At 45.5% G+C, this 25,344-nt stretch overlaps 1 protein-coding gene across 1 annotated transcript in view; it reads left to right on the forward strand.

Annotated features, from left to right (window-relative positions):
• Positions 1-25,344, forward strand: part of LOC144933354 (uncharacterized) — a 78,010-nt gene that overhangs the window by 46,934 nt on the left and 5,732 nt on the right. Inside the window, exons 16-27 of the mRNA XM_078858037.1 lie at positions 1,280-1,401; positions 2,296-3,077; positions 9,210-9,279; positions 10,752-11,276; positions 14,009-14,125; positions 15,542-15,658; positions 15,933-16,046; positions 16,836-16,982; positions 18,213-18,392; positions 19,388-19,537; positions 21,078-21,191; positions 23,220-23,351. Coding sequence (XP_078714163.1) covers positions 1,280-1,401; positions 2,296-3,077; positions 9,210-9,279; positions 10,752-11,276; positions 14,009-14,125; positions 15,542-15,658; positions 15,933-16,046; positions 16,836-16,982; positions 18,213-18,392; positions 19,388-19,537; positions 21,078-21,191; positions 23,220-23,351 — 2,570 coding nt within the window. The remainder of the gene's footprint in view (positions 1-1,279; positions 1,402-2,295; positions 3,078-9,209; positions 9,280-10,751; positions 11,277-14,008; positions 14,126-15,541; positions 15,659-15,932; positions 16,047-16,835; positions 16,983-18,212; positions 18,393-19,387; positions 19,538-21,077; positions 21,192-23,219; positions 23,352-25,344) is intronic.

Below are 25,344 nucleotides of genomic sequence, written 5' to 3' on the forward strand. Positions count from 1 at the left end.
AATTTATTTTCGTGAATTTTTTTCCAAAATGTTACACTTTTTAGGAAAAAAATAATTATATTTAATTACAAATTGCTTAATGGTGGCAGGCAATCATCTGACCCATAGGTGGCAGCCATCTCAAGCCAGAGGACGAGAGGACTCTAGCCGCCACGCATATAATGGATTTATAGTGAAAAACTTTGTTTTTACGGGTTAATTTTTTTTCAATTGAAAATCGCCCTCTAACAAAAACATCCCACGATGCTGTAGCAGACTGGTTGGCTCGAAGCTGAAGAGTGCTGAGCTGCCACCGCTGAAGTTCCTAGGTTTGAATCCAAGCAGCTGCCCATGATTAAATAAATGTCCTGAAGTGTAATGTGTTGGTGGCCAATGACTACACACAAAATAAACCATTGGTTAAAAAAAAAATGCACTTCAATAGGCTGGATTGCAGCTCCGGGTTAAAAAAATATTGATCAAATTAACAAACTCATTGAAGAACACATGGGAAACACACTGACCCTTTCTGTGTAAATGATAAAAACAAAAACGCACCTGGAGAAGTTCTTTAAAAAAGATATATACACGGGTCATTCTCTGAGACATGTGAGATTTCCTCTTTGATTCCTTGCACAAAGACGATGCCCACCACGCCGGCAATACCTTTGGGAAGAATACCGAGCACTATCATTTGAAAAGTCCCACAAAGCTGTATTGAGTTGAGTAGACCCCCAGACCAGAATGTGCATTTGTAAAAGCTTGTGTTATTTGAACGCTGTATCAACAGCGCTAATCCCTTAAATCAGATAGAACTGGATTCAGCCTGCCAAAAGTCCATTGGGATACACACAGCTTTCTTGGGGGTATCTTCTGATCTCTAATTAATAATACTTTATTTGATATTTTCAAACTAACATGTTCCTACAACATAATTATTTTTAACATTTAATCTTGAAAGCATCCAGATAATTGGCACTGGTTCGTGCACTTGACTCACATGGGGAAAAGTTGTGCATTCAAATTGTTGTCGTATTTTGATGTTGCCTAAGCCTATTATCCCATCCAGGGTCAATAAAATAACACCACTTTACTAGAAGTCTCCTAAAAATGTGGAATCTACTCCTCGGCCAGTGGCAGCCGAGTGCCACATCAGGACCCCGCTTCAGCACGGGAGAGATGCCCTCACTTGGCAAATGGTCGCGTCGCATTGAGAGAACGACCATTAAGTTGCGTTTGTTTGCCGGATGCGTGCTCTCATTCGGCATGCCGCTGCGTTTGTTCTGCATCCGTGCCGCAGGCGTGCGCTCCCCAGAGGCGGCGTCGCCTGGGCTCAGTATCGAGGCCGAGCTGGTGCTGGAGAATCTCAAGGAGCAGCACCAGCAGGAAGTGTTTCGTCTCACCGAGGCGCTGACTTCCAAGGTAAGCTTTCTGCCAGCTGGCGGGGGGTCGGACACATCCCAGCGGTAAATGATGTGGCGCAGACCACGAGGGACCACTCCACAATTGACAGATTTGAATTAATAATGATAATCGTTTAATACGCTTGGTATTCACTGCATTCTTTAAGCACCAGGCTCTCGCGAAGGCACTGAGTTTCACAGACATGTATGCTCTGCCAGTCGTAGGCGGTGTTGCTATGTGATTTAACCCAATTTAGTAATTTGTGAGTATTTATTTTTTATTTGACAAATTTATACTGTGACGCCGGCACACGTGGCCTACTCTTTTATTCGATAACGTCACAGAATATTTGAGTGGCCGCTTGCGTTCGCGACAGTGTCTGGAATTGTAATATATTTCTGGCCAAATGTGCATTTGTTATGTGTGTGCGTGCGTATGTATGTACGTATGCATAACTTATATACAGTAATATACTGTATGTTCTATAATATCTAGACAGCTGGCAGTTCTTCATTCACATTCGGAAGTTTATGAGTTTAAAACCAGATTGGGTGTCATCTACTCAGTCCATCTTCTCCCAGGGTCAAAAAAATATACTACTGCTTGGTAGGATGTCAACACTGTCAGGGCCAAACAACCTTTAATACAGCACTGACCCACACCTGCTTGAGCATGGAGACACTTTTACTGTTTAATTCCACAAGTGTCACTTATTTATTGCCCCCAGCGGCATAATGATGATGCGCTCAGTTCACTGCAAAAGGAGATGAATGCTCATGACCTTCCAATTGTGAGCCACAATGCCATCTGACCAAATAAATAATATCTATTTATCGGCTCTTGAAGGACCTTTACGCAGTTAAGCGAGCGCCCTATGTCTGAACGATGTAACATTCTCGCTCCTCTGACCAGGAGGAGGAATTTGATACGAAGCTCGAGCAAACCCGGGCAGAGGCGGAGAGGAGGGCACGCGACGCGGAAGACCGTCTCGAGGCGAAGGTGGCCGACGCCCGAGCGCGGCACTCGGCCCTCGAGGTCCAGGTGGCCTCGCTGAGGGAGCTCGTTGAGGAGGCGAGGGCTCAGCGAGACGAAGCCCTTGCACGCCTGAACGAGAAGCGGGCGGAGGCGGAGGAGAAGGCCCGCCTCCTCGACGCCCTCAGCAAAGAGCACGTGCAGCAGTTGGAGAAGAAGGTGGAGGAGGGGCGGCAGAAGGCGTTCAAGTCCAACGAGCAGGCCGTGCAGAGGTTGCGGGTTGCGTTGAGTGACAAGGAGCAGGAAGTGGGCAGAGTCTCGGCGAGGTTGAGGGAGGCCGAAAAGGAGAGTGGCGACCTGCAGTCACAGCTGAGTGCCAAAGACGAGGAGGTGACCTCAATCAAGAGGAAACTGGAGGAGGTGGAGAGGGAAAAGGGTCGGATTCTGTCCACCACTGAGGCAGACATTGAGAAGATCCACAACAAGTTGCAGGCCAATGGAGTGGACCGAGCCAAGGACTATGAGGCAGAGAAGCTACAGATGCAGGCCATGCTGAAGAGGCAGAAGCTGGAGATGGAGAAGAAGCTGCAGATGGAGAAGGCAGAGGTTGAGCAGCACTTTGCACTACAGGTGTCGGAGTTGGCCAGGCAGCTGGGCGAGGAACGCGAGAGGATGCAGCGCGAGCTGACGGACCGACACCAGGCAGAGATGGCGCAGCAAAGGTGAGAGCGTCACGAGGGGAGAGAGGGAAGGGTGCTTGATGGATGTGTGTCTGTGCATGTATGCGAGTCGGAGAGAGTGTTTGAGCGAGGGCTTTATTTAGTCGTAGTCAAGTGAAAGTGTCTCCTTGCTCAAACATGAATTGGATGGCACTCGCAGTCATGTATGGCACTGGAGTCACTGATGGAAATTCCACAGCTCTATTGCAGGATTCAATATCTTCATATAAAAAATGCTGCTTACTGTAAAGTGGCATATTTTATTGACCCCAGGGAGGTGATGGGCTAAATTGCTCTATAGCTAGAATTTTTTTTTATTAATGGTGTTGTAAATTATAAATTGAATGTTCTGACTACAGAGAATTGATCACCTGTATTACACAATAATTGGTGACGTATTCACGAACCTGCTGGGCTAAGGCAGAGCACTCGGCTCACATTCAGAAGGCAATGAGTTTAAATCTTAAGCCAGGAGTCAACTCTACCCGCGATAGATAATGTGTTAAGTAATCAAGGAAGTGCTTGGGCAGGACACATCTATCGAAGGGAAATGACAGAATGGCTGCCAGAGAATGGAACGCATCCAAGAATATAGCCGCCGATGAGATGTAAAAATGAAATCGGCTAGTTTGCGGATTCTTAGTGGAGTATTGCATCAGAGAATCATGAGAGATGAAGTAACACCGTGCTAATTACCAGTAGTTGTGTTATGGAGGGACTGGCCATCAGACGAGCATCTCGGGAAGTGTGGAATTTCAGCTGCTGACTCAGGGCTATGGTTAAGAAGATGAACTCTCTCTCTCTCACGTTCGCTTGAGCAGGGAGGCACCGACTGTGAGTGAATTTCTCACATAGACTCTGCGTTAGGCTGAATTTGTTTCTAAAAGCTTAGTTTTTTTCGCAGCATATTGCCGCTGCGCCCTGCCCCGTTCTTGTTTTGTTCTTCTGGTTTCAAAGCCACATGTCCGTACTATGGAGCTGCGTTGTGGGCAGCAGAGGGCATTGCAGCAAAGGCACGTACAGTAATTGTTGTCTTGCAAACGTATGCTCGCATGTCTACGTTCGCCACCTTTCTCCAACCGTCACTGACCAGCATGGTGAAGTATGGTCAAATAATATTCGTGACCCTTGTGATATGGAGAAGCCCCTCGTCGACCATTGTATTGCCAAATGGGGCATGTGCAATACCACAGTCTGTATTTCTCGCTATTGCTCAGAGTTCTCTTGTCAATTTGCCTACGTTCCTGAGCAAACTTACTCAAGAGTGTGATTCGAGTGATGAGTTTTCACTTGCCTTACCTGTGCATTCCTGGGTTTGCAGCGCAGTCTGTCCCGCACACAATGTGTTCTGTATTTTCCTGCTTTTTGCTTTATATTTGGCTCAAGAGTGAAACTTGTTTCCAGATACAAATACTGTATTTGAAAGTAAATATTTTATTATTTTGTTGTTACATTGCATAATCAAGTTTTGCTCGGTTAGTTTTTCTCACTTAATTTTGTGTTCCGATATTTAAATGCCTATTTATTCCTAAAGATGCAGGGCCAAGTGTTTTTCCTATGTGGCAAAAGCAAGACGACTTATTTTATAGAAATTTTAAATATACATTGATTTTAGGGGCAATTGTAGAAAAGATCACGTAAAAACATAATTTAGATATTCCTCAAAATAAAAATTGGTAAAAAAAATGTATAATAATGCTATTGTATATAACCACTATCATGCATTAAAATATACAATTTCAGAATTATATGCAAGAACAAAACACAGAATAACATGATCGATTACAGCTTGAGTATACTAATAATAGAATAACACTGATGTGCATATAACATAATTAGCAGCCAAAAAATGTAATGTGAACAGTGGTTGTTCTTTATGGGGAGACTGGCCCTTACCAAAGGAATGTTTACATATTTACCAGTGGTCAAGGGCTGCCATAGTGAGACCACTTAAATTTATTGTGTTGTCATTATTTATACATGATCATTAAAATAATGTACTTTCTGAACACACGTTCAGAAGATACATTATTACGAGCACAAAGGCCTGGGCAAGAGGTGTTTGATCATGAGCGGCAGTAATGCGGCCATCTCTGAAGCTCTCACGGGAGCAGTGGCGGCGGGGGGCTCCGTGGCAAGACCCCAGCGGGGCCACGACACGCGGGTGTTTAATGATGAGCCTGATTGCAGTGTCGGGAAAACACCTGGACACGTCAAGCGGGTGCACTGGAAGGAAGATTTGGAAGGCTGTGCAACGGTAAATAAGGTTAGAAATGAGGATGGACAGCACCTCGATGGAGCGCTCGCACCTAACCGGTGTCAGCCCAAGGTGAAATTGAAACCAGTAATGAAAATTTCTAAGCCCGTGAGGAGTGCGGAATTGGAAGGACAGGCGAAGGGACGGAGAGTGCAAGGCGCGACGGCAGCAGAGAAAGGTCTCGATGAAAACATTGGTGGAAACACGTGGCAAGATGCAAGGAGAGTTCGCAGAAGCCTTCAGTCCAATGATGCTAAGGAAGATGCTAAAACCAGAATTGCAGTGATAGTTAAATATGGGAACCCTCACTGCAGACAGGACAACATTAACGTGGGCACCACTCTATCATTGATGGCGTGTGCACAACGCACGGATGCACTTTTCCATGGTAATGGGACCCAAATTGATGCTGGCAAGTCAGGGATTGAGGAGCCGAGGCTGAATGTGAATCGCTGCCTGGATGTTGGTGCTGCCGGAGTCCATAAAGGCGCCACGCTGCCAGTGAGCCAAGCCCAGCGCAGTGTTCGCCATGGAGGCCGCCCCACATCCAGCTGCCCCGAGTCAGAGACGGAACTGGGCGTCTTGCAGCCTGTGGGTGATGTGTTTATAAATGGCCTTGAAGTTGCGGCGCACGCAGATGCGGCGATAGCAATCGAATCTTCCGAGGAATATGGACCCAATGGCACTGCTGAAATTGAGCTAGGGAAGGAAGCTGTTAGAGGGCAGGTGGCCATCCCAGACATCGCCCCACGTGGGATCGTGTGGACGCAATGGAGCGCGAACGAGAACGTGAAGAACAAAGTGGCGGGATGTAGTGGCGTTGAAGACGAGATGTCTGGTGAAAATGAACGAACCGTGACAAAGCAAAGCAACTCGAAAGGTGGCGATGCAGCCGAACTGGAAGACGAGGTGAAGTCGTCGATCGGTGCTGCCGGGAAAGAGAGGGCGGCACTACAGGCGGCCATCTTGAGGTGGTCCGCACTTGCTCGGAGGCTGGAGAGGGAAAGGGTGGCAGCGGCAGAGAGGCACAGGTATCGTCCGTGGCCTCACCCAGCTGAGTCCGCCAATTAATGCGCTTGCATGAGTCATCGCTGGCAACTAACATGCAGTGCAGTCCATGCACCCATCTTCTGCTGTGTTAACACCTTCGCCTACCACTGCTTTCTTGAATTAACAGCAGTGATTGAGAGGAGGAACTTTGGTGTTTTGGAAAACAAAACATTTGCCCGCTGTTTCAGATACAATTTTGTCCCATTAGTTTTTAAGTGAAAGTTTAAAGTGATTTCTGAACCAGCAACCCATGCCACTCCTGGATAAGTGCTCGAATGACAATTACAGGGTTAGCATTTTCAAAGCTCTATTTTGGGGTTAATGCAGTCCATCATCCCTGCGGGGTCGATAAATAGAACACCACTTTGTGGAAAGTCGGCAGTGGCTATCCAATGGGGAGAATTACTCCTACGATGGGAATGTGGAATTTCCACTGCAGGCTCAAGACATACGAGTGGTGTCACATTGCTCGTTTGGACAGGTAGTCTCTTAGACATTTTCACGAATGTAACCCTCGCGGCTTTTTTTATTGCACAGAGTAGAAAGCCACTGATTTTGCATTCATGCCACTATTATACAGAGATCGACCGCGGCTCTGAATCCGTGTGTATGCATTTGACGTTTGAATGTCCACGTGTGTGCGAGAGTGTGTGTGTGCGTTTTGCGGTTAACTCGCTGCGCTACGACCCCGGCGACCCCAGTTCAATTCCTGCTTCACGGCCAACACCAGTAACGATTATCCGAACCGGACCTGGGCCTCCCCTAGGTCGACTCAGCCTCAAATGAGTACCTGGTGCGGTGTGTTAAAAACATTGCCACAGGGGAGACAAAGGCGGCCGGGCGTGGTGTTGGCCACCCACCCCCTCGTGTGCCGTGTCGGCCTTCATAGGTGCCCACTAACAGCACTTGCCCCAACAGTCTGTTAAGGCTACACGGGGGATCTTTGTCTTTGAATCCCCAATGCATCAACACCAGCACATAATTATTTCCGCACTGTCCGTAACATAGTTTCATTGGCATATAACACTGTCATTAACCATGAGAAATGTCTCCATTGTCATCAGTAGGCACTGCAGTGTTACTAATTGCATTCTTAAAGTCCGTCTGAGTGCTTTCATCGTTTGTATGGGTATTGTACTTACAATTTTGGTTATGATGTGTATTAGGTTGTAAAACGTGCATCCAATCCATGCCTCCCAAATGTTGAACGGTGCATGTCGTCGATGTTGGCCCGGAGCCACAGGTGGAAATTCCTTATTCCTATGGGAGGGGCCAAAGGACCTGTCATCACGTTTTAATAAATGTGTTGACCCTGAAAGGAGGGTGGATTGAGTCTCAACCCCCCACCAGGATTCAAACTCGCACACTTTAAATCACAGGTCAAGAGCTCTAGTCATAGCTGCACCCATCTGAATATATATACTGTACCATATATGTATGTAATGTATACATATTCTTAAGTTTTTTCGGTAAAGTCATGTAGGTAAAAAATTAAAATTAATAAAAGTAAAATGAAAATAAACGTTGCCTCCGAAACGTCGTTATTTTTATTTTATTTTTATTTTACTTTTATTAATTTTAATTTTTTACCTACGTGACTTTACCGAATAACCTAAGAATATGAATCCTTGCAGTCACGAAAGCTTCACATCTAGAATTAATGTATAAATATATACTGCACACAAACATTGCCAACGTGACAGAGGACCGCATTCATAAGGTCTTCAGGTCGAATCTTAAATTAACCATCTCCTACCAGGAAATGATACCACGAGTTCCGCAATGTGAAAGGCCAATTGTGGTTATTCTATATTTATACTGGACTTCACCACAGGAATTTGGAATTTCCACCACTGATTAGGAACAGCAATGAGCACGACCTCATGCATGTCTGAGCATGGGAACTCGCTGTGACATTGATATCGTTTTAATTCAGATTGTGCTATTTGGTGTCACGTTATGCGACAAAAAATCCATTCTGATTAATTGCAGTGGAGTGCATCACCCCATATTAAAGAACAGCCCACGGAAGAAGATATGACAGAACTATGTGTGAAATCTATTCAAGTGACATCTTATCCACATTGGGGGCAGTTTTTTTTCCCACCTGCCCCGACAGTCAAAACATGAATAACTCTTTGGGCTGAAATGTTATTAAAATTAAATGCAAATGTAATATATGATGGGGGGGGGGGGTTACAGCAGTCATTGGTGACGGAGCTGTGCCCATCAAATCACTACACTTTGAGAACCTGGTTTTAATTAGGGGCAGTTGTCCAGATTCAAACCCATGATCTCGGCCTGCCAGCTCCGCAATCTGCCTCTGAACCACTCTCACACTTTGACTTTGCCTCTTGGGAAATCCTTCATCCAGCAGTGCATTGTGAGAGATGATTGTAAATGTAAATAAATATGCATGTGCCATACGAGCACAGTATATGCTAATCCTATGAACCGGGTCGATGTTACAGAAAGGTAAAAAAACACATTTTCGTACCTGCCTGTCACTTACTTCGTGACCCTTAATGGATACACATTGGGCCATTTATTTATGACCTTTCAGCTATAAATATATTGTCATTAAAAACCCGTTGCACAAAGTGGAATACATCAGCGCTGGGGTGATTAATAATACGGTTAATCAGTAGATTGCATTTTTTGAATTACCAATAAATGTGATAGAAATCAATTGTGCGAGTGGCTGTATGGCGAACAGAACGGGCGTGTGAAAAATTGCTCTGCTTGCACAGGAGCAAAATCTTTAGAAAATTGATCTGCTCTCTCTCACACTCTCTCTCTCTCTCGGTATCTCTTGTTATCGCTTGCAGAAAAACTGTTGAGCAGCTGAACAAGGAGAACCTTGATGCCAAGAAAATCATGGAGAGTCTGAATCAGCAGGTACACTTTGACCTAGGCCAGCCGACTTACAAAAAATAGCTCGGTGCTGCAGTACACGATCGATTCAGTGCCACACAGCTTCCCGTATACAACGCCTTTGTTTACGAATGCTGCTATACCTTTGTGTGTTTACTCGTACTGTTTGGTACCAAATAAGTGGAATTTATTTTGGATTTCCAAAAATAGGACTAAGAAATATGACTGCAGGTGTTTTTGAGTGTTAAAATAATCTGGCCAGATGACTCTACCCATAAAACAACTACCGATTTGTGTAAGTGTGTTTTCTCACAGAGATAATCTGCCAATGGCTCAATACCGAAATGGACCCTGCCCAGTGCATGTTTAAGCATGGAGATCCTTCGACTTTTACTCTGCAATAAAATCGAATATCTTCTTGTATTGTTACCGTGTATGTGAACTGGCTATGCAGCTGTTGTAATGTAGAATATCACTGGCAGAAGGTGAAGCAGATCATATGCTTTACATGTAAACGATAGTGACTCAACGCAGCGCCTATGTGATGACCAACAGGATTTTTAGTTCAAATCTGACAGCGTTGCGCATGTACCATAATTCAACATTCAAGGACAGTCTGGTGGTTGGAGTATTCACCACTGTAGTACTTTGGATTTTTTTGACAGTTGGAATCACTCCTTGACTCAATACTGGTTCATAAAAAAATGCTCAATTCAAAAGTCAACAAATCAACGTGTCTCCCAGCTCAGGTTAGCATGGAGTGGTGTTCGTCTCCATTGGTGTCCCTAAGATAGTGGCGGAAATTCCACCCCCAAAGTGGTTATACATTTGATTCATCTTCAAGGGCTAATGGGCTGAGTAGACCCTCAAATGGGGTTTGAACCCAGAATTGTTGAATTCTAAAGCAAGCAATCTTTCCACACTACCACTACCTGGTCAGAGTTTGAATTGCAATGGAATCTAGTTATAATCAATGTGAAGGTGACCAATATACTACTCAGCCCCTGATATATGAATAAACATTAAACTATGGCAATTTCCTGGCCAGCTGGCCTTCATGAGGAAGTGATGTTAAAATATAAGTTAACGAACTGGATTGCAATCAAGAAACTGCAAAATAAGATTCTGGCTGTTTATTCTAGGTATGTGGAAAATATGAGGCATTTCATGGTAGTGTAGGATAAGTTTTGTAATAGTACATGGTAATAAAGAATTGTAGGTTGGACAAAGAGGAGGTTGTGATGGGTGGCACACATGTGCAGGATGGAGGAGCCCAGGTTCCAAAGATAGGCATTGGAGTGGCAACTAAAGATTGGTAACCATGGGGAAGACTTACTACCAGAAGGTGGGATACTGTAAGAACAAACAAAGAAAGAAGATCACCTGTTGTCTGTTACAGCTGATGGATGAGGGATCAAGCAAAAGTAAGTGATGAAATTGTGTGGTGGTATTATCAGCACTGGCTATTAACCTTGTTTACTGTGCACCCTTGACAGGTCTTGGACAGGAGTGCCGAAGTCGACACTCTGCACTTGGACAATGGTAACCTCACTTCACAGTGCAGGAGCCTACAGGCGGAGCTGGAGGCCCTGTCTCGCCAGGTCACGAGCAAAGATCAGCAGCCGAGTCATCCACAAGGCTTGGATGCTCTTGTAACTACGGGACAGAACCAGACTGAGGCCTATGCTCGTCTGGAAGAGCCCACGAGTCACATTTCTTCAGGCCTTCCTCATCATCCAAGTCAGAAGGAAATGGTTGCCAGGCAACCAGACAGGGCCGAATCCTCCCCGTGCCTGGAGGGTCCCACGGAACATGTCTCCTCAGGCTTGCCTCACCATCCGAGACAGAATGAAACAATCTCAGAACAGTCGGGCCTAGTGGAGGCCTCACCTTACATGGATGGCCCCTCTCAAAATGGCGCCCGACCCTGCCATCCCAGTGGGCACGATGCCATTACCAAGCAGCGCGAACAGGCCGAAGCCTCTCATCGTCTGGAGGCTGAGCAGCAGCGACAAAAAGAGGTTAGAAATGCACAGCGACACGGTAATAACAACACGACAGCATTCGCATGAAAAAAGACAATTTAACAAGTTGAAAAAAGTCTGTTTCTTTACTCAAATGAACATTTGGTGATGGTCATGTCTGCTGGATGCCAAAAAGCCAGTGCTGTAAATTCTACATTCCTATGTGCGAATGTCAGTTGGTCCACATAACGAGTGCTGTTCTCAAAGTATTACAGTAAACTCTTGTTGATTCGACACACATGGGGCTCTGGCCTTGCCGAATTATCCAATATTCTGAATTATGTACAATGGTACTCCCCAATGCCTCCTGCCCTAATATTTTTTTTTTTACAAATTTGTTTCCCAAACTCTTCACACACCATACGCATTGACACACCTGCATCAATTATATCCAAAACTTTGGATTTGTCTCGCAGACTAAGGGATTTATACTTCAGTCCCTTTCTATTACTTCTTGATGTAGGTGTAGATGACATTGTTGAGAGGTGTTGGCTTGCACAGAGTGCATAAACAAGGTAAAGTCCAAAGCAACAGGTCTGAATTAACGCTCACCACCCGCGCCACCACCAGAACGAGTCGATGTTTTGGTCGTGGTGCGTGGCGTCACTCCACGTGTATGCCAAAATTTGACCTTTCGGTACAGCATTTTGGCTCGTGGTGAATTACTGATACACCATATAGATGCCGAAAGCGCAGCCGTGCCGAATTATCCGCAATTACAAAATAATTATCAAATACCGAAATAACGAGATTTTACTGTACTCATTGTTTTTAACCCTGGAGAGATGATAAAAGGCTGGGTTGATTCCCAATTGGCATGTGAACTTGCGATCTTCAGGACCATAGCACCACCGAGCCAGATAAATATCCAGATTTGAAGCTTTCATGACTGCAATATACAGCTATCGTGCTGTGACAGTTGTATCAAGTAAGACTTGATACAGCTATCGTGCTGTGACGGTTGTATCAAGTAAGACTTGATACAGCTATCGTGCTGTGACGGTTCCACCTGAAGACGGAAGCTTGTGTTGCCTCTGAAACGTCGTGATTTTTATTTTACTTTTATTAATTTTAGTTTTAATTTTTTACCTACGTGACTTTACCAAAAAAACCCAAGAATACAGATAAATATCCTTAACAATTGCAGTTATAACTTCAGTACAGAATGTAATGGCAGGGACATTGAGTTGAATGTCCTAAAAGTGGCTTTCGCGTGTTGTCCACCAGTCAGCCCTGCCTCTTTTGTATGCTCCCCCCCCGCCCCTGACTCAGCAGTCCCAGCAATATGCAACACTTGACAGATGTATAAATCTCTTACCCATTTTCCATTTGTGCTAAAGCTGTTTATAATTGTTTATGGAACGTGAAAACACTCGATTGCAAGGCTCATCGGACTAAATGATTGCTTGCCTGTCACTGCCCACGCAAGCAATTTGTGCCAGAAAATAAGGAAAGAATTTCAGCGCTGGCAAAACCCTCCTACAACAACGATAATAATAATTTTATTTTATATACCGTCATTCATGGAAATTGCATCTCAAAACGCTGAACAATTCGAGTGACATTTTAACGTAAATAAACGGATGAGAACACCACAGGGAAATAACACGAACAAGATCAGCGTATGGGGTAAACACAACATGAACCCGACAGGGTCACAGTAAACATTCAAGCACCCAACATTAGAACAAAGGCCAGGGAATGACCACAGATATGTCCAAAGCACCAACTCTGGAGGGATCCCCTCAGTACCTCAGAACAGCCAAGAGGGCCCGATATTGCCACATCTCAGAAGATAAGTAGGTTTGAGCATAGTGTTTTGATGGGTGACCACCTACATAACAGGTGTTATAACCTGTACAGCTCTTTAGGTGACATCAGAGAGCAGTGCATCAAAATCCAGTGTTGTACTGTACTTGTATGATCCCACGTCTTTGCTCCCCTTTCTTCAACCCGCACCGATCATCATCGTGAGGTATAGTCAAATAACTCAATCTGCATAACGTGAGGAGGCCCTCATCCAGCAGTGGATTGACTAAAGGGATGTTTGTGCGCACAAACACATTCCTGCCTCCTCTGTGAGCAGATATAAGTACAATCTTGATTTGACGCTTTCGTGACTGCAGGAATCCATACTCTTTTGTTCTTTCGGTAAAGTCACGTAGGTTAAAAAAAATAGATCACGACGTTTCGTTCGCCACACAAGCAAGTACAGTTCACCAATGCATTTTCTACACTCTCTTCAGCTGCCCACAACCAGCCCTGCTGCCCTACCACAATCTGTCTGTGCGTGGTGGTTGCTCATGAAAGCGCCATCCCAACCCTGCTGAGTTGTTGAGATCTGACGAGATCAAGCATATTTCGGGGTGCTTTGCCCATTTGGACGTATTCAACGAAACATACCATTCACTGTAATTTATTTCAAATGTATATTTAAAGGTATTCATGGAACACAAATACAAGGTATTATTAATATGTTCATTGAACTTTTTCTTCCTGGTTCTTTCGGTAAAGTCACGTAGAAGGGAAGTAATAAAATAATAAAAATAAAACATAATAAAATACAATTCTCACAACGTTTCGGCCACAACGCAAGCAGCCGTCCTCAGGTGAAGACCAGGTCTGTCGAGGAGACAGCGTCTGAATGCTAGTATGGATTCCTGCAGTCAAAAATGTTCATTGAACACGATGGATGTTTTTACCGCTGTCCCACTGCTCCCCCGGCACAGGCCGAGGCCCACATCGCCAGGCTTGAGGCCACCGTGGAGGCAGCCGAGCTGAAGGTTCGCCTTCTGGAGGAGGAGAGGCGGACACTCAAGCGGGATCTGGCGGCCTCAAAGGATAAGGTAGCTCACTCCTTACCCAATCGACTTGCATAATGTGCATGCATAATGCACGTTGATTACCATATAAATGACCCAAATGGAAATGGATACCCATAGTCATTTATATGCATTAATTAATCTCCCCCCCCCCCTTCGCGCAAGAAGAGCACACAAGTATTCACATCTACACCTTTATTTAAGGAATGAAACAGGTTGACTTCTCCACAAATCTGGCTGTCGCCTGATGAAGCAAGTTGTAATTACTGGCGAAATGTCGTACTCAGATGGTAAATGTTGTGGCTTGGCTCTCCAACACACCAGTGTGCTGTACTAGTGACGAATTGGCATGTTCTGTTTACATGGCGGGTGTTAACGACACGTTTATATATTTACGCGATCTAACCAAAAAAACCTGTATTATAGCTCACTCCTGCACAACACAGAGCAATAGGCTGGCTTAATCACAGGCAGCTGCCTGGCTTCGAACCCAGCTTCTGGGGTGCCGCGGTGCCGAGATGATAACTCCCTCGCCTGGTATGCAGGAGGTTGTGGGTTCGATCATGGCCCTGATGCCTGTATGTTTGGAGTTTGCATGCTCTCCCCGTGGTCGTGTGGATTTTTCTCCACGTCCTCCGGTTTTCCCCTCCTCGTTTAGAATAATGCATTTAGAGTATTTGGCTGCTATACATTTCCACGTCATAAGCCACTTTGTTAAGTGATCATTTCTGTCCAGGTCGCTTATGAAAAAGAGCTATGTAGCTCAGTGGGCCTTATATAGTAAAATAAAAATAGTTTTGTTTAAAAATGATCTTTTTTTAGTTAATTGTTTCTCAGTGTTTCCAGCTCAGCCTCTAACCTCTGAGCCACCGACCCACCTCAATATGACACCTTTTTAGTGTTGGATTCAATCAAACTCACCTGGAATTATTTGTGCAAATTGCAAGATTTACATTCTGATTCATGCATAAAAGGAGAAGCAACCTCAGGTGGATTTTCCAAAGGTCATCGTGAATTGTGACCACACTAACCTTGCTTGAGCATTCGAGGTGGTTGAGTAGGTGGAACTAGGGCAGATAGTAGGTAGCCGAGTGATCCTTGTGGGTTGTCTGTTTGCCCCTGATTTGAGAGTTGTCTTTACTCGTAGATGCATTCAGTGCATGTTGCTTCATGCACATATGAATTTGGGTGTTTTGGCTGACGTGGGATAGTGATGCGAGTGGATTTTGAGAAATGTCATGAGGTTATCCTAGATTCAGAAAGTTGTTATTTCTCAGCTGTCTGGGTCATTGTAAAGAGAAGTGCTTTGCGGGATTAGAACAATTGTCATCTTGAGCAATAGACTCGCTCTCGTCAATTGAATGTGGAGTTTCCAGCGCTGGCTGAGGGGCTGCCAATGGTTGCGTTGAGCGTGGAGACATTTACCTTTTTTGTGTGTAGGCATTCTATCGAGCAGCCGAGGATGTGTCTCAGCTGTCCACGTTGGCGAAGGACCGAGATCTTCTACAGGAGGAGAGGGACGTGCTCTCTCGGGAGCTCGACGCTTACAGAACCCAGGTAACACACTTCACCACATGATCACCACGCAACACATGGTACAACCTACCCTCACAAAGCAACACATGTGACGACCTATTCTCACCACGCAACACGCACACAATCTACACTGGCCCGCCTCTCATGTGCTACAACTCTACCTCAGCACCCACTGCAAAATACAACTTGTCCGAACCACCTTCAGAGAGAGACAGAACAATGTGACCTCACCACGGCTCGGTCAGGTGTCAGCTCAACCATTCACAGTTTTTCATTCTATGTCGATCGTGTGCAGGTGACGCGCCTCTCCCACGTGGAGCGGGAGGTGGGCAGCCTTCGTGAGAACAAACAGAAGCTGGAACAGCACTCGCAGGCCATGTCCGAGCACCTGCACCAGTCCAGCGAGAAGGTGCCTTCCCCTCGCCCCTCCCCCCGTGTGACCTCGTATGAACACCCAGAGGACACGTTTCACCTCGGCAAATAATGCGGCACATTTGAATGGTGCTGGTATTACAGTCATTCGACGATGCTAGTTGATCTTCTTGGTTCTTTCGGTAAAGTCACGTAGAAGGGAAATAATAAAATAATAAAAATAAAACATAATAAAATTGTGAGAATTATTTAAAAATTGTGAGAATTATTTTATTATATTTTATTTGTATTATTTTATTATTTCCCTTCTACGTGACTTTACCGAAAGAACCAAGAAGATGAATCCCTGCAGTCACGAAAGCTTTAAATCGAGATGCTAGTTGACTCGGGTATTATTTGATCGCAATGTCTGTGCGTTGTGTTAGTCATCCGTGGTTGGAGCGATCGATCACATTCGTGAATGTTACAGTTTCAATCCCAATCACACCTCTAGACTCATTCGTTTTGTGGTTAATAAACTGAGTACCATTTTTGTGGGAATTCAACGCTCATAAATTTAGGGAGATACTGGTTCCATCATAGCAATGTGTTTTTTTCATATAGCTTATGAGCACCTTCCTGCATTCCTGGGAGATTGATACACTTTTATCTTCAAAAAACACACACATTTGAGACGTAAGATGAATTTTATTTCTAAAGTTTAACATGGTCATTAGATACATTGCCAATTTAAAGCAAAACGAATGCGGTTTGGCTAACCTTGTGTCTGCGCACGTGTGTGCACATGTGGGTTTGGATGAATGGCTCTTGCTTACCTCCTGAGTAGCTAAAGAGCCTTGATACGAGCCTTCTTAGCGCTACGGCCCAGACGGCGGCTCTCCAGTCCGACCTGCGCCTGGCGCAGCAGGAGAGGGAGGCCCTGCGGCAGGAGGTGATGTCGCTGACGCGGGCGCTGCAGCTCACACGGGACAAGGTGGGGGGCAGCACTTGGCACATCTGTGACTCGTTCTACGTATGTGCTATGTATGTGTGTATGTTAAACTTCGTTCGCACCGTACATAGCCAACCGTACTAATCAGAGGTGCAGGGGAAGGGCAACAAACTAAACACAAAAAACAGTTCTAAAGAAATTAGTTTTAAATCTGGATTTAAAAGTGCATATCTCCAATGGCTTCCTAATATTGGAAGGAAGAGTGTTCCAGACGGCTGTAGAAGCGCATCTGAAAGAGCGTGATTTGGTGACCACCTTTGTTCAATGGCTAGCCAAAAGCCACTGCGAGGAAGACGGGATTTCGCTTGATGGTTTATGCTCCTTGACGAGATCAGCAAAATGAACATCTGGTCTTAGTAGGTTCTCATCTGGTTTAATTGAAGGAAATGTGTTTATCAGCATTAAATATCTATGTATGCGTGTGTGTGTGTTTACAAAATCTGAGGAGAGTGCTATGTTGAGTGCATTGTTCCATGAACGTGATCACCTGAATTTGATCCCTGGCCACGGATAACACCAGTGATATCTGCAACAGTCCTTGCTCCCCTTCACTTACCTGCACGGAGTAGCATGGTGAGGTAGCATTTCATCCAGCAGGCGATTGACAAAGGGCACTAAATCATTGCATTTATAATATTTTTGTGCCGGTTGCTGGAACTTAGTGGGTAATGCCAAATTTGTTGAATAATTAATCCAACTTTTTGAGTCATTGCTATTGTTGTTGTTGTTACGAGATGAGTAATGGCATAAATATATTGTTAATTTCTCTTCCTCAAAGAGTGACTAGTGAACTCGATGATTAATTGCTGTAACTATTTTGAGTTATTACTCATCTCGATAGGTAACTGCCGTAGCTCGATAAATGACAAATCAACTCGGTTGTGAATTACTGTAAACTCGGTTCGTATTTAACATTGCATCTCCATGGATCATCACCGCTACCCAATGGACAACTACTGTCCAGAATGGCTCCTCTGTACAGCTCTCCCATGTGTTTTCGGGTTGTCCCACGTGCTTGTTTGGCTTGATGTCCGATATTTCGCTCCACATTCTGGCAGTTTCTTCAGGAACTTGATTGGTCGCGGTAGAACCCCAAAAATCGCATCGGCGTGCCCTACGTCACGACTACGAAAACGTACGTGGAGATGTGGCTCCTACAGCCCACGGTGCCCGTCCCCCGCACACACCTAACATCTACTCCGCTTGCTGCAGGCGTACGCACTGGAGTGTTCGGCTCAGGCGGCGTCCGACACGTCCCAACAGAAGCAGCTGTTCCGCGAGGGCGTCACGCGGCTCACGGAGCGCGAGCTTCGCGAGCAACGCAGCGAGAACGATCATCTCGCCCACGAGGCTCAGCTCGCACGTGCAGAGCTGGCGCACGCGCGCGACAAGGTACCTGCACAACCCCCCGCAACCCTCCCCTACAATTAAACTAAAACTAAACCGTTTTTATTTAGCGAGGTAAAGCCCACTGGGCTATACAGCTTGTGGCCTGGCCACAAATGATAGCTCAACGGAAGTGGCTTATCATGTGGATATGTATAGCAGCCAAATATTCTGAACGCTATTCCCCGCAGGGGCTCTGTAGCGCACGTTTACACGTGTTGCAGATTTCTCGTGGTTGTTCTGGAGAGAGTTTGGCCCCCGCGAAGGCTTTTTGAATGTGCACCAGTGGGTCAGGGCTGCCGACACTGATGAGCACCACTCCAGTGCTCATTTGAGCAAGGAAACACTTGACTTTTGAATTGACACACTACTTTTTTTTTCAACAACAAAAAAACACTCAACACACTTGTCAACAACGCTGCCTTAAAATAAAATAATATGTAATCGGTGACATTGCAGGCAAGGCCCCCCCCCCCCCCATCATTCACAGTACGTGATATTCAGGCCTAATTGCTGGAAATGTGGTATTTGAAAGTGACGATCGTTTATTTTTTTTATATAATTGCATAAATTCACCGCTGCCAGCGCAGCAGCAGGACCAACTAATTGGTTTACATTTTCTTTTAATCACAGTTGCCTAGTACAAGGCTCAAAGGCCCAATGCTCCAAGCAGCCAGAGTAAAACAAGAAGATATGAATAGATAAACACAAAATTGTTAATTCGTTGCGAAAATACACGATAGGGGGCAATTCGAAAGTCGAGCAATGGGAGAAAAAGAAACGTAACGATGAGTGTTCTGACCCGCAGTGTGCGTGCTCGATCACGGGGTGGATGAGACAACATCTGCAGTAGTACCATGTTGTCCGTGAGAGACACCAAGGGAGAGGGCACTGAATGCAATTACACGGTGACTGCCCTCTAGGTTTATTCTCCAGCACGGTGGTGCGAGACCCTGCTTAACCAACCTCCAAACCGCCCCCCCCCCCCCCGTGTCGCCCAGGTCTCGCAGCTGGAGATGGCGATGGCTTCGCTGCAGCAGAATGGGCACATGGCGCATGCGAGGCTGCTGCAGCTGTCGGAGCAGGAGGTGCTCTCCCTGCGGGGCCGCGTCGACGCCCTGCAGGCCCAGCTCCGGGCACACCAGGAGAAGGTGCGCTCACGCACGCCGTCACCCTGAGCTCGCGCAACGCGAGCACACGCGTGCCAACTCGCGCACGGACGCAAACACACGCACGCACGCGCACGCACGCACGCACACGCACACACACGTGTGCACTCGGGCTCCGAGATTAGTATGAAGGCACACGAGCACGCACGCACGTGTCCACATGCTCACTTGCAGCGCCCACACTCAAACGATGGGAGAAGGCGTGCATTCAAATCGCGCGAGTGCGTGCGTGCATGGACACACGTTCGCGTGTACACAAATTCGTGGGCGCATTCACAAAAGTGCGTGAATTTGTATGCCTGTGAACTCATACGCACGCATTTACGCACGCTTACTTATATCTACACAATCGGGCTTGCAGGTGCATAAAGCACTCACACACTCGGACTGGATACACCCGCGCACACAATTACAATGAGCATATTCAATTGTACATGCATGCATGCTCATTCGAATGCATGTGTGTGCACATGCACATTAACACATACCTAAGCACTCTGGTATAGTTGTGCATAATCGCCCAGACTTAATTGCCCTTATTTAGATGTGCACAATAGGAAATGGGAGGTGGCAGCATTTCTGTTTGCAATAATAAATAGCAATTTTCATGTGTCAGTAAATAAACAAAGAAACATTGCTGACTTTTGACATTGTGTTTGGTGCAGCCTCAAACTTACAATAAAAAGTTTTAATGGTGTACAATATCAAATTTCTACTGTCAAACTTTATTAAATCCTTCTTGGAATTATTACGTTTGTTGATTTCAACATGGTAGAATTTAATAAGGTCTTGAGGCTGGAAAGTTTATTTCTATTCTGCCCCAAACTTTTTAAAATCAATTTAAGAATAAATGCATTTTCTAAAATTGTATGTATTTATACTGCACCTGTGAATAAATACTTATCCAGGTGGTGGTGCTGTGGCAGACCATTTGAGCTTGCAAGTTCAAACCTCTGCCAGGAATCAACCGAGCCCATCATCATTCTGTGATCAATAAAATAAGCATGATTTTGTTGGTGGGATGGCACTGGTTTTTTTGCAGAGAAATTGGCCCTTTCCATAGTGATATGGAATGTCTACCATCTGCTCATGGCCATCAACAGTCAGTGAGCACTACCGCACGATCCTTTAAGGTTTGACATGATTTGGTCTCAGTGGACATGCACACTCGTGTAATCAGAATCAGAATCTCTATTTATACTGCAGGAATCCAATCAGCTATAAAGCTCTTCTTCACAGATGTCCAGTAGGGGGTGGGTCAGAAAGTTCTAACAATGAACAATAGAAAAACACGATAGGAATGCAAAGTATAGGAAATGTAAGCAAATCACACAAAAATTGTTTTACCAGGTAAAGCCCACTGAGCTATTAGCTTCTTTTTCAGAAGTGCCCTGGCCACAAATGTTAGCTCAACTAAGTGGCTTACCGTGTGGAAATTAATACATTTATATTCATGGTGCATCCTTGCTCAAATGAGCATCGTTTCATCGTCGTCGTCAATGTCGTTGTTGCTCTTGGACAGGTGAAGCAGATGGGGGAAGTGGAAGTGGAGTTGCAGCAGGCGCGGGCGGAGAGCAGCCGACTGCGGGAGGAGAACGCCCAGATGCAAGAGCGCCTGTCCAACTCGCTCAGACAGGTGAACGAGGCGGGTGTTGCCACCGTGTCGACCCGGGCGCAGAAATAGCTACGGATTGGATTATGTTGTTGAGCAATAATGTACCGTGACGATCATCGAGGGGTGCCGCCATTACATCATTGCAAGTATGTCATTGTTTAGAGAGTGGTTTGGCCAACCGTCTGTGCAGCCCAAAGGCCTTAATTACGACCGCGTTATTGAGCTATTTCCGTAGAGTCCACAAGGGTCGTTGTTGCAGTCTTTTGTTTTAGTTTTGGCGGCCGGGTCTGTGTTGCTTGACATCACATCGCACCGATTGCATGCCACGCTCAGAATACTTTTTTGATGTAATATCACACTCGGGTCGTGCACCACGCCCGTCGAAGATTGCGTTGCTCGAGTGTCACTAATAACAAGTGAGCAAATTTAGCCTGCTCATGAAACTTTACACGGCAGTGTGTCAGTCGCTTAACGCTTCGATACATTCCACAGATATGCATCATTTATAGCGAACCTTCATGTACAATACACTGACTCTAGGAGGGTGAGCTGACTGGTCTCAGCTCACAGACAAATAAACTTGGTGTATATTGTTGTGACCAACGTGAAGCTAAACATTAATGACCCACAATATGAACGCAATTGCAGTGTGCTACGGGGACACCATCAGATGCAGAGCAGCAAATAGTTGCTTAATCATCCACAGGAATTTTTGAGAATTTCCCTTTGTATACGTCGGTTACTCCAGTTTCCTCCCACGTGCAAAACATAATCAACAGGGAATTAACCAAAACATCCCAGGCAGAACCCAACTGCAAAAATAGTGTTTTGCCTAAGAGAGGCTTTAACAGATGATTTTGAAGGTCTCTAAAAAACGAATAAATAAAAAGTAGGCGGCAGCAGCTGCTGAGGTCCTCGATTCAAATCTGGAGCGCCACCCGTGATTCAAAACGGGTTTCCAAGCAGAAAGAGTCAATCGTGTCAGCTTGGTGATTTGGCTGAAAGCAGGCTCTGAGAATTCACTAGTTGGATTCAATGTTATGTCGCAAATACCAATCTCATATCATTAACACGTGGAAAAGTGTGTCCCCCTTTTATGTAAAAAATGAAGGGTTTTTTTTTAAAGAAGTTCCGTGAAAATTTCCAGTGCCGCTGTTTTTCTCTGACATATGGGGGGGTAGGACTTTTCCCGGGAGATTTAGGCATAATATGGACAGAGATCAGGACGAATATATTGTACTTAAGAATAATATATCCTGGCAAATTGGTTTTGGGAGAACAGGTCAAAAGATTATTAACAATGGTCAGGAGTATAGGCATTGCATCTTAAATATGTTCACGTTATTATTGCTCGAGCACACGTGCAACGATTACATATGACGTTTCGCTAGTCATCGCATCTAGCATCATTCAGTGAATGACTTGAATTCTGACAATAATATGACGGTGCTAGATGCCATTACCAACGAAATGTCGTACCTCAATATAACCCAAAAACTTATTATCAATCATTATAATTGGTTTCCAAAAACCAACATATGCAGGGTTTTTACTTTGTCATTCCCATTACGTGTGGGTGATACCCGCTCCATACACATTTCAGACATGCAGCTGAAACAGAGTGAAGTCCTCATCAGTGTGTGCGCGTGCGTACGTGCGTACGCGCAAAGACAAAGATCCCCCTTTGGAGAGCGATGGCGCAGTGGTTAGCACACTGCGCTACGAACCCGGTGACCCGAGTTCGATTTCCTCTCACAGCCAACACCAGTGGCGATTATCTGAATCGGTCCTGGGCCTCTCCTAGGTCGACTCAGCCTCAAATGAGTACCTGGTGTGATGTGTAAACATTGCCACTGTGGGAGACAAAGTCGGCCGGGCGTGGTGCTATTGCCCCCCACCCCTTCATGTGCCGTGCCGGCCTTCATAAGTGCTACTCGCGAACAGCACTTGCCCCAACAGTCTGTTTAGGCGATACGGGGGGGGGGGGATCTTTGTCTTAGTTTTTTGTGTGTGTGTGCGTGCACCACTATCGCCCTCCCTATTGGACAGGCGCAGTCGCACGTCCCGCTTGCTCGCCTCGAGGAGGTGCGGCAGAGGCTGGCGGAGGAGGAGCAGCGGGTGCGACATCTGGAGAGCGAGCTGGAGCACGGCCGTTCGGCCGGGAGCACGGCTGAGCAGCAGGTGGGCTCTGCGCCGCTGCCAGGCCACCGTAGTGCTCGCGGGTCGTTAAGGCCGCTGCCACGGCGGTGTAATGGTTGGCGTGCTCGACTCGCAATACAGAGGTCGCCGATTCAATTGGAAAATAAATTCTAAGTTTATTTGTCATATGTACAGGATACGGCGAAGTGTACATGGCACAATGAAATGTTTTCATCCACTTCTTAAGTAAGACATCTATAATAATACATCTCTATGCCTCTGTCCACCCAGAAGTATGAATGGGTACACCATGATAGTTAGTTTATCGACAGGTCGTGTGCCGTGGGGTAAAGTGTGGGTACTCCCAATTTTTCAAAAACAACGAGTTGATGTGGAAGAGCAGGCAAAATACACTCTAGCAGGGGGGGGCTCTTTAAGCTTTAGCGGAGATCCTTCCTCCAGCAGGGACGTGAGCAAGAAATTGCAGCCCTGCACTTGTACCTTTGCCTAATTATCATTTTTGTAGCTTTACATTAGTACTCGTACCCAGCGTGATGTGTCTCTGGATGTAGGAAACTTTCACTTGACCTTGCGCTCATTTTCTCAAATAACAAAAGTGTCGAGCTAAAAAATTCTGCCGTCTGTGAAGTGCTGGATTGGAGGAAGTCTCAGGATCTGTGGGTTTGATTTGCCACGATATCGTGTATATGTCTGTGATGTCTGACACGTCGTATTTGGCAGAGCCCTGCAGTTGGCATGTGGATAGTGTTGTCTTCTAGCGTGAACAGCAACGCACGTTCATCATGTACACCTTCTGTACATTTAGGAAATATTGTGCGAGTCGACATTAATTATTGCTTGTCGTAGCAGTGGGATTTGAGGCTTGTTCAAATGCAAATCTATCTTTGTGATCGTTATAAAAAAAAGGGAATTTTGAATTCCGTTTGCCATGAAAGGCACAATTTGCATTCGTGACGTAGAAGAGACACTGCTTCGGGAGGCTTTCATCTGGCCCCAGATGAAGGAATTGATTAATTGAAACCTCACGTTTGTTCAACCACTCGCACATTGATCTGCACTTAGATTCAGAAGTGGCCTCATGGCTCTGGGGGGTCGATGTTTTGCCCTTGCCAGAGCGCTGAGCCAGAACCCGCCGAGGCCCTGCGTTCAAATCCTTGGCTCCCACTTGTGATTAAACTGAGTTCTCATGCATTTCAACATCGGTCACCAGTGACGATAAAACACAAAAAAGCGTTTGTTCATTAAACAAGTGGGCGTTCCAGACGAGTGTTCTTCTGCGGCAGCCATTTTTTTTCCAGCAAGGGAAGCCTTTGACCAGTTTTGACATCTTTGAGCCTCATCTGAAGTCTCCTGTCTTTCATCTGGACTGCTAAATAAATCTACAGCATGTTGCACTGTTAACCAAATGCTGATGCGCTACCTCGTGTTATAACAGTGGGGCACCAAGTCCTGTTCAAAGTCCAGATACATTGTCCTGCTTTTGCATCGTCGTTTTTCAGAGGCAGAGCCGTATTTGTGAGCATCATTGCTCCACAGTGTGATTTTTTTTTGGTTGGTAGATGTGTGTGGTACTTGGTTTAATGGCCCAAGCTCTACTGATGAGGCTCAGAGAAGTCAAAACTGGCCTATGGCTTGCCTTGCTGTAACAAGTCCTACTGCGAGGCATTGATCTGGAATGCTAATTGGCTTATAGTTTAAATACGATTCTCCTGCAGTGATTGAACAAACAATTGTTTCAACGTACGTGTTTATTTCATCGGATGATGACGCAAAGACACCACGTTGTATTCATCGTATGTAGGGAAGCTCTCTTGTGATAGCTTGTAATAAAGGTAAATTGAAAAAATACAAGCATTTTTATTCGAGCTCATCATCCCTCCGAGGTCGATAAAATAACTACCACTCTATGTGAAGTCAGCAGTGGGGGTCCTTTCCAAAAAGTGTCTCACATCATTGGAATGTGGAATTTTCACCAATGGTTCAGGGCTGCCAACTGAGGCAAGCATTGCCCCAA

Source organism: Lampetra fluviatilis, chromosome 7 (assembly GCF_964198595.1).
Source record: "Lampetra fluviatilis chromosome 7, kcLamFluv1.1, whole genome shotgun sequence".
In the NCBI taxonomy this organism is placed as follows: Eukaryota; Metazoa; Chordata; class Hyperoartia; order Petromyzontiformes; family Petromyzontidae; genus Lampetra; species Lampetra fluviatilis.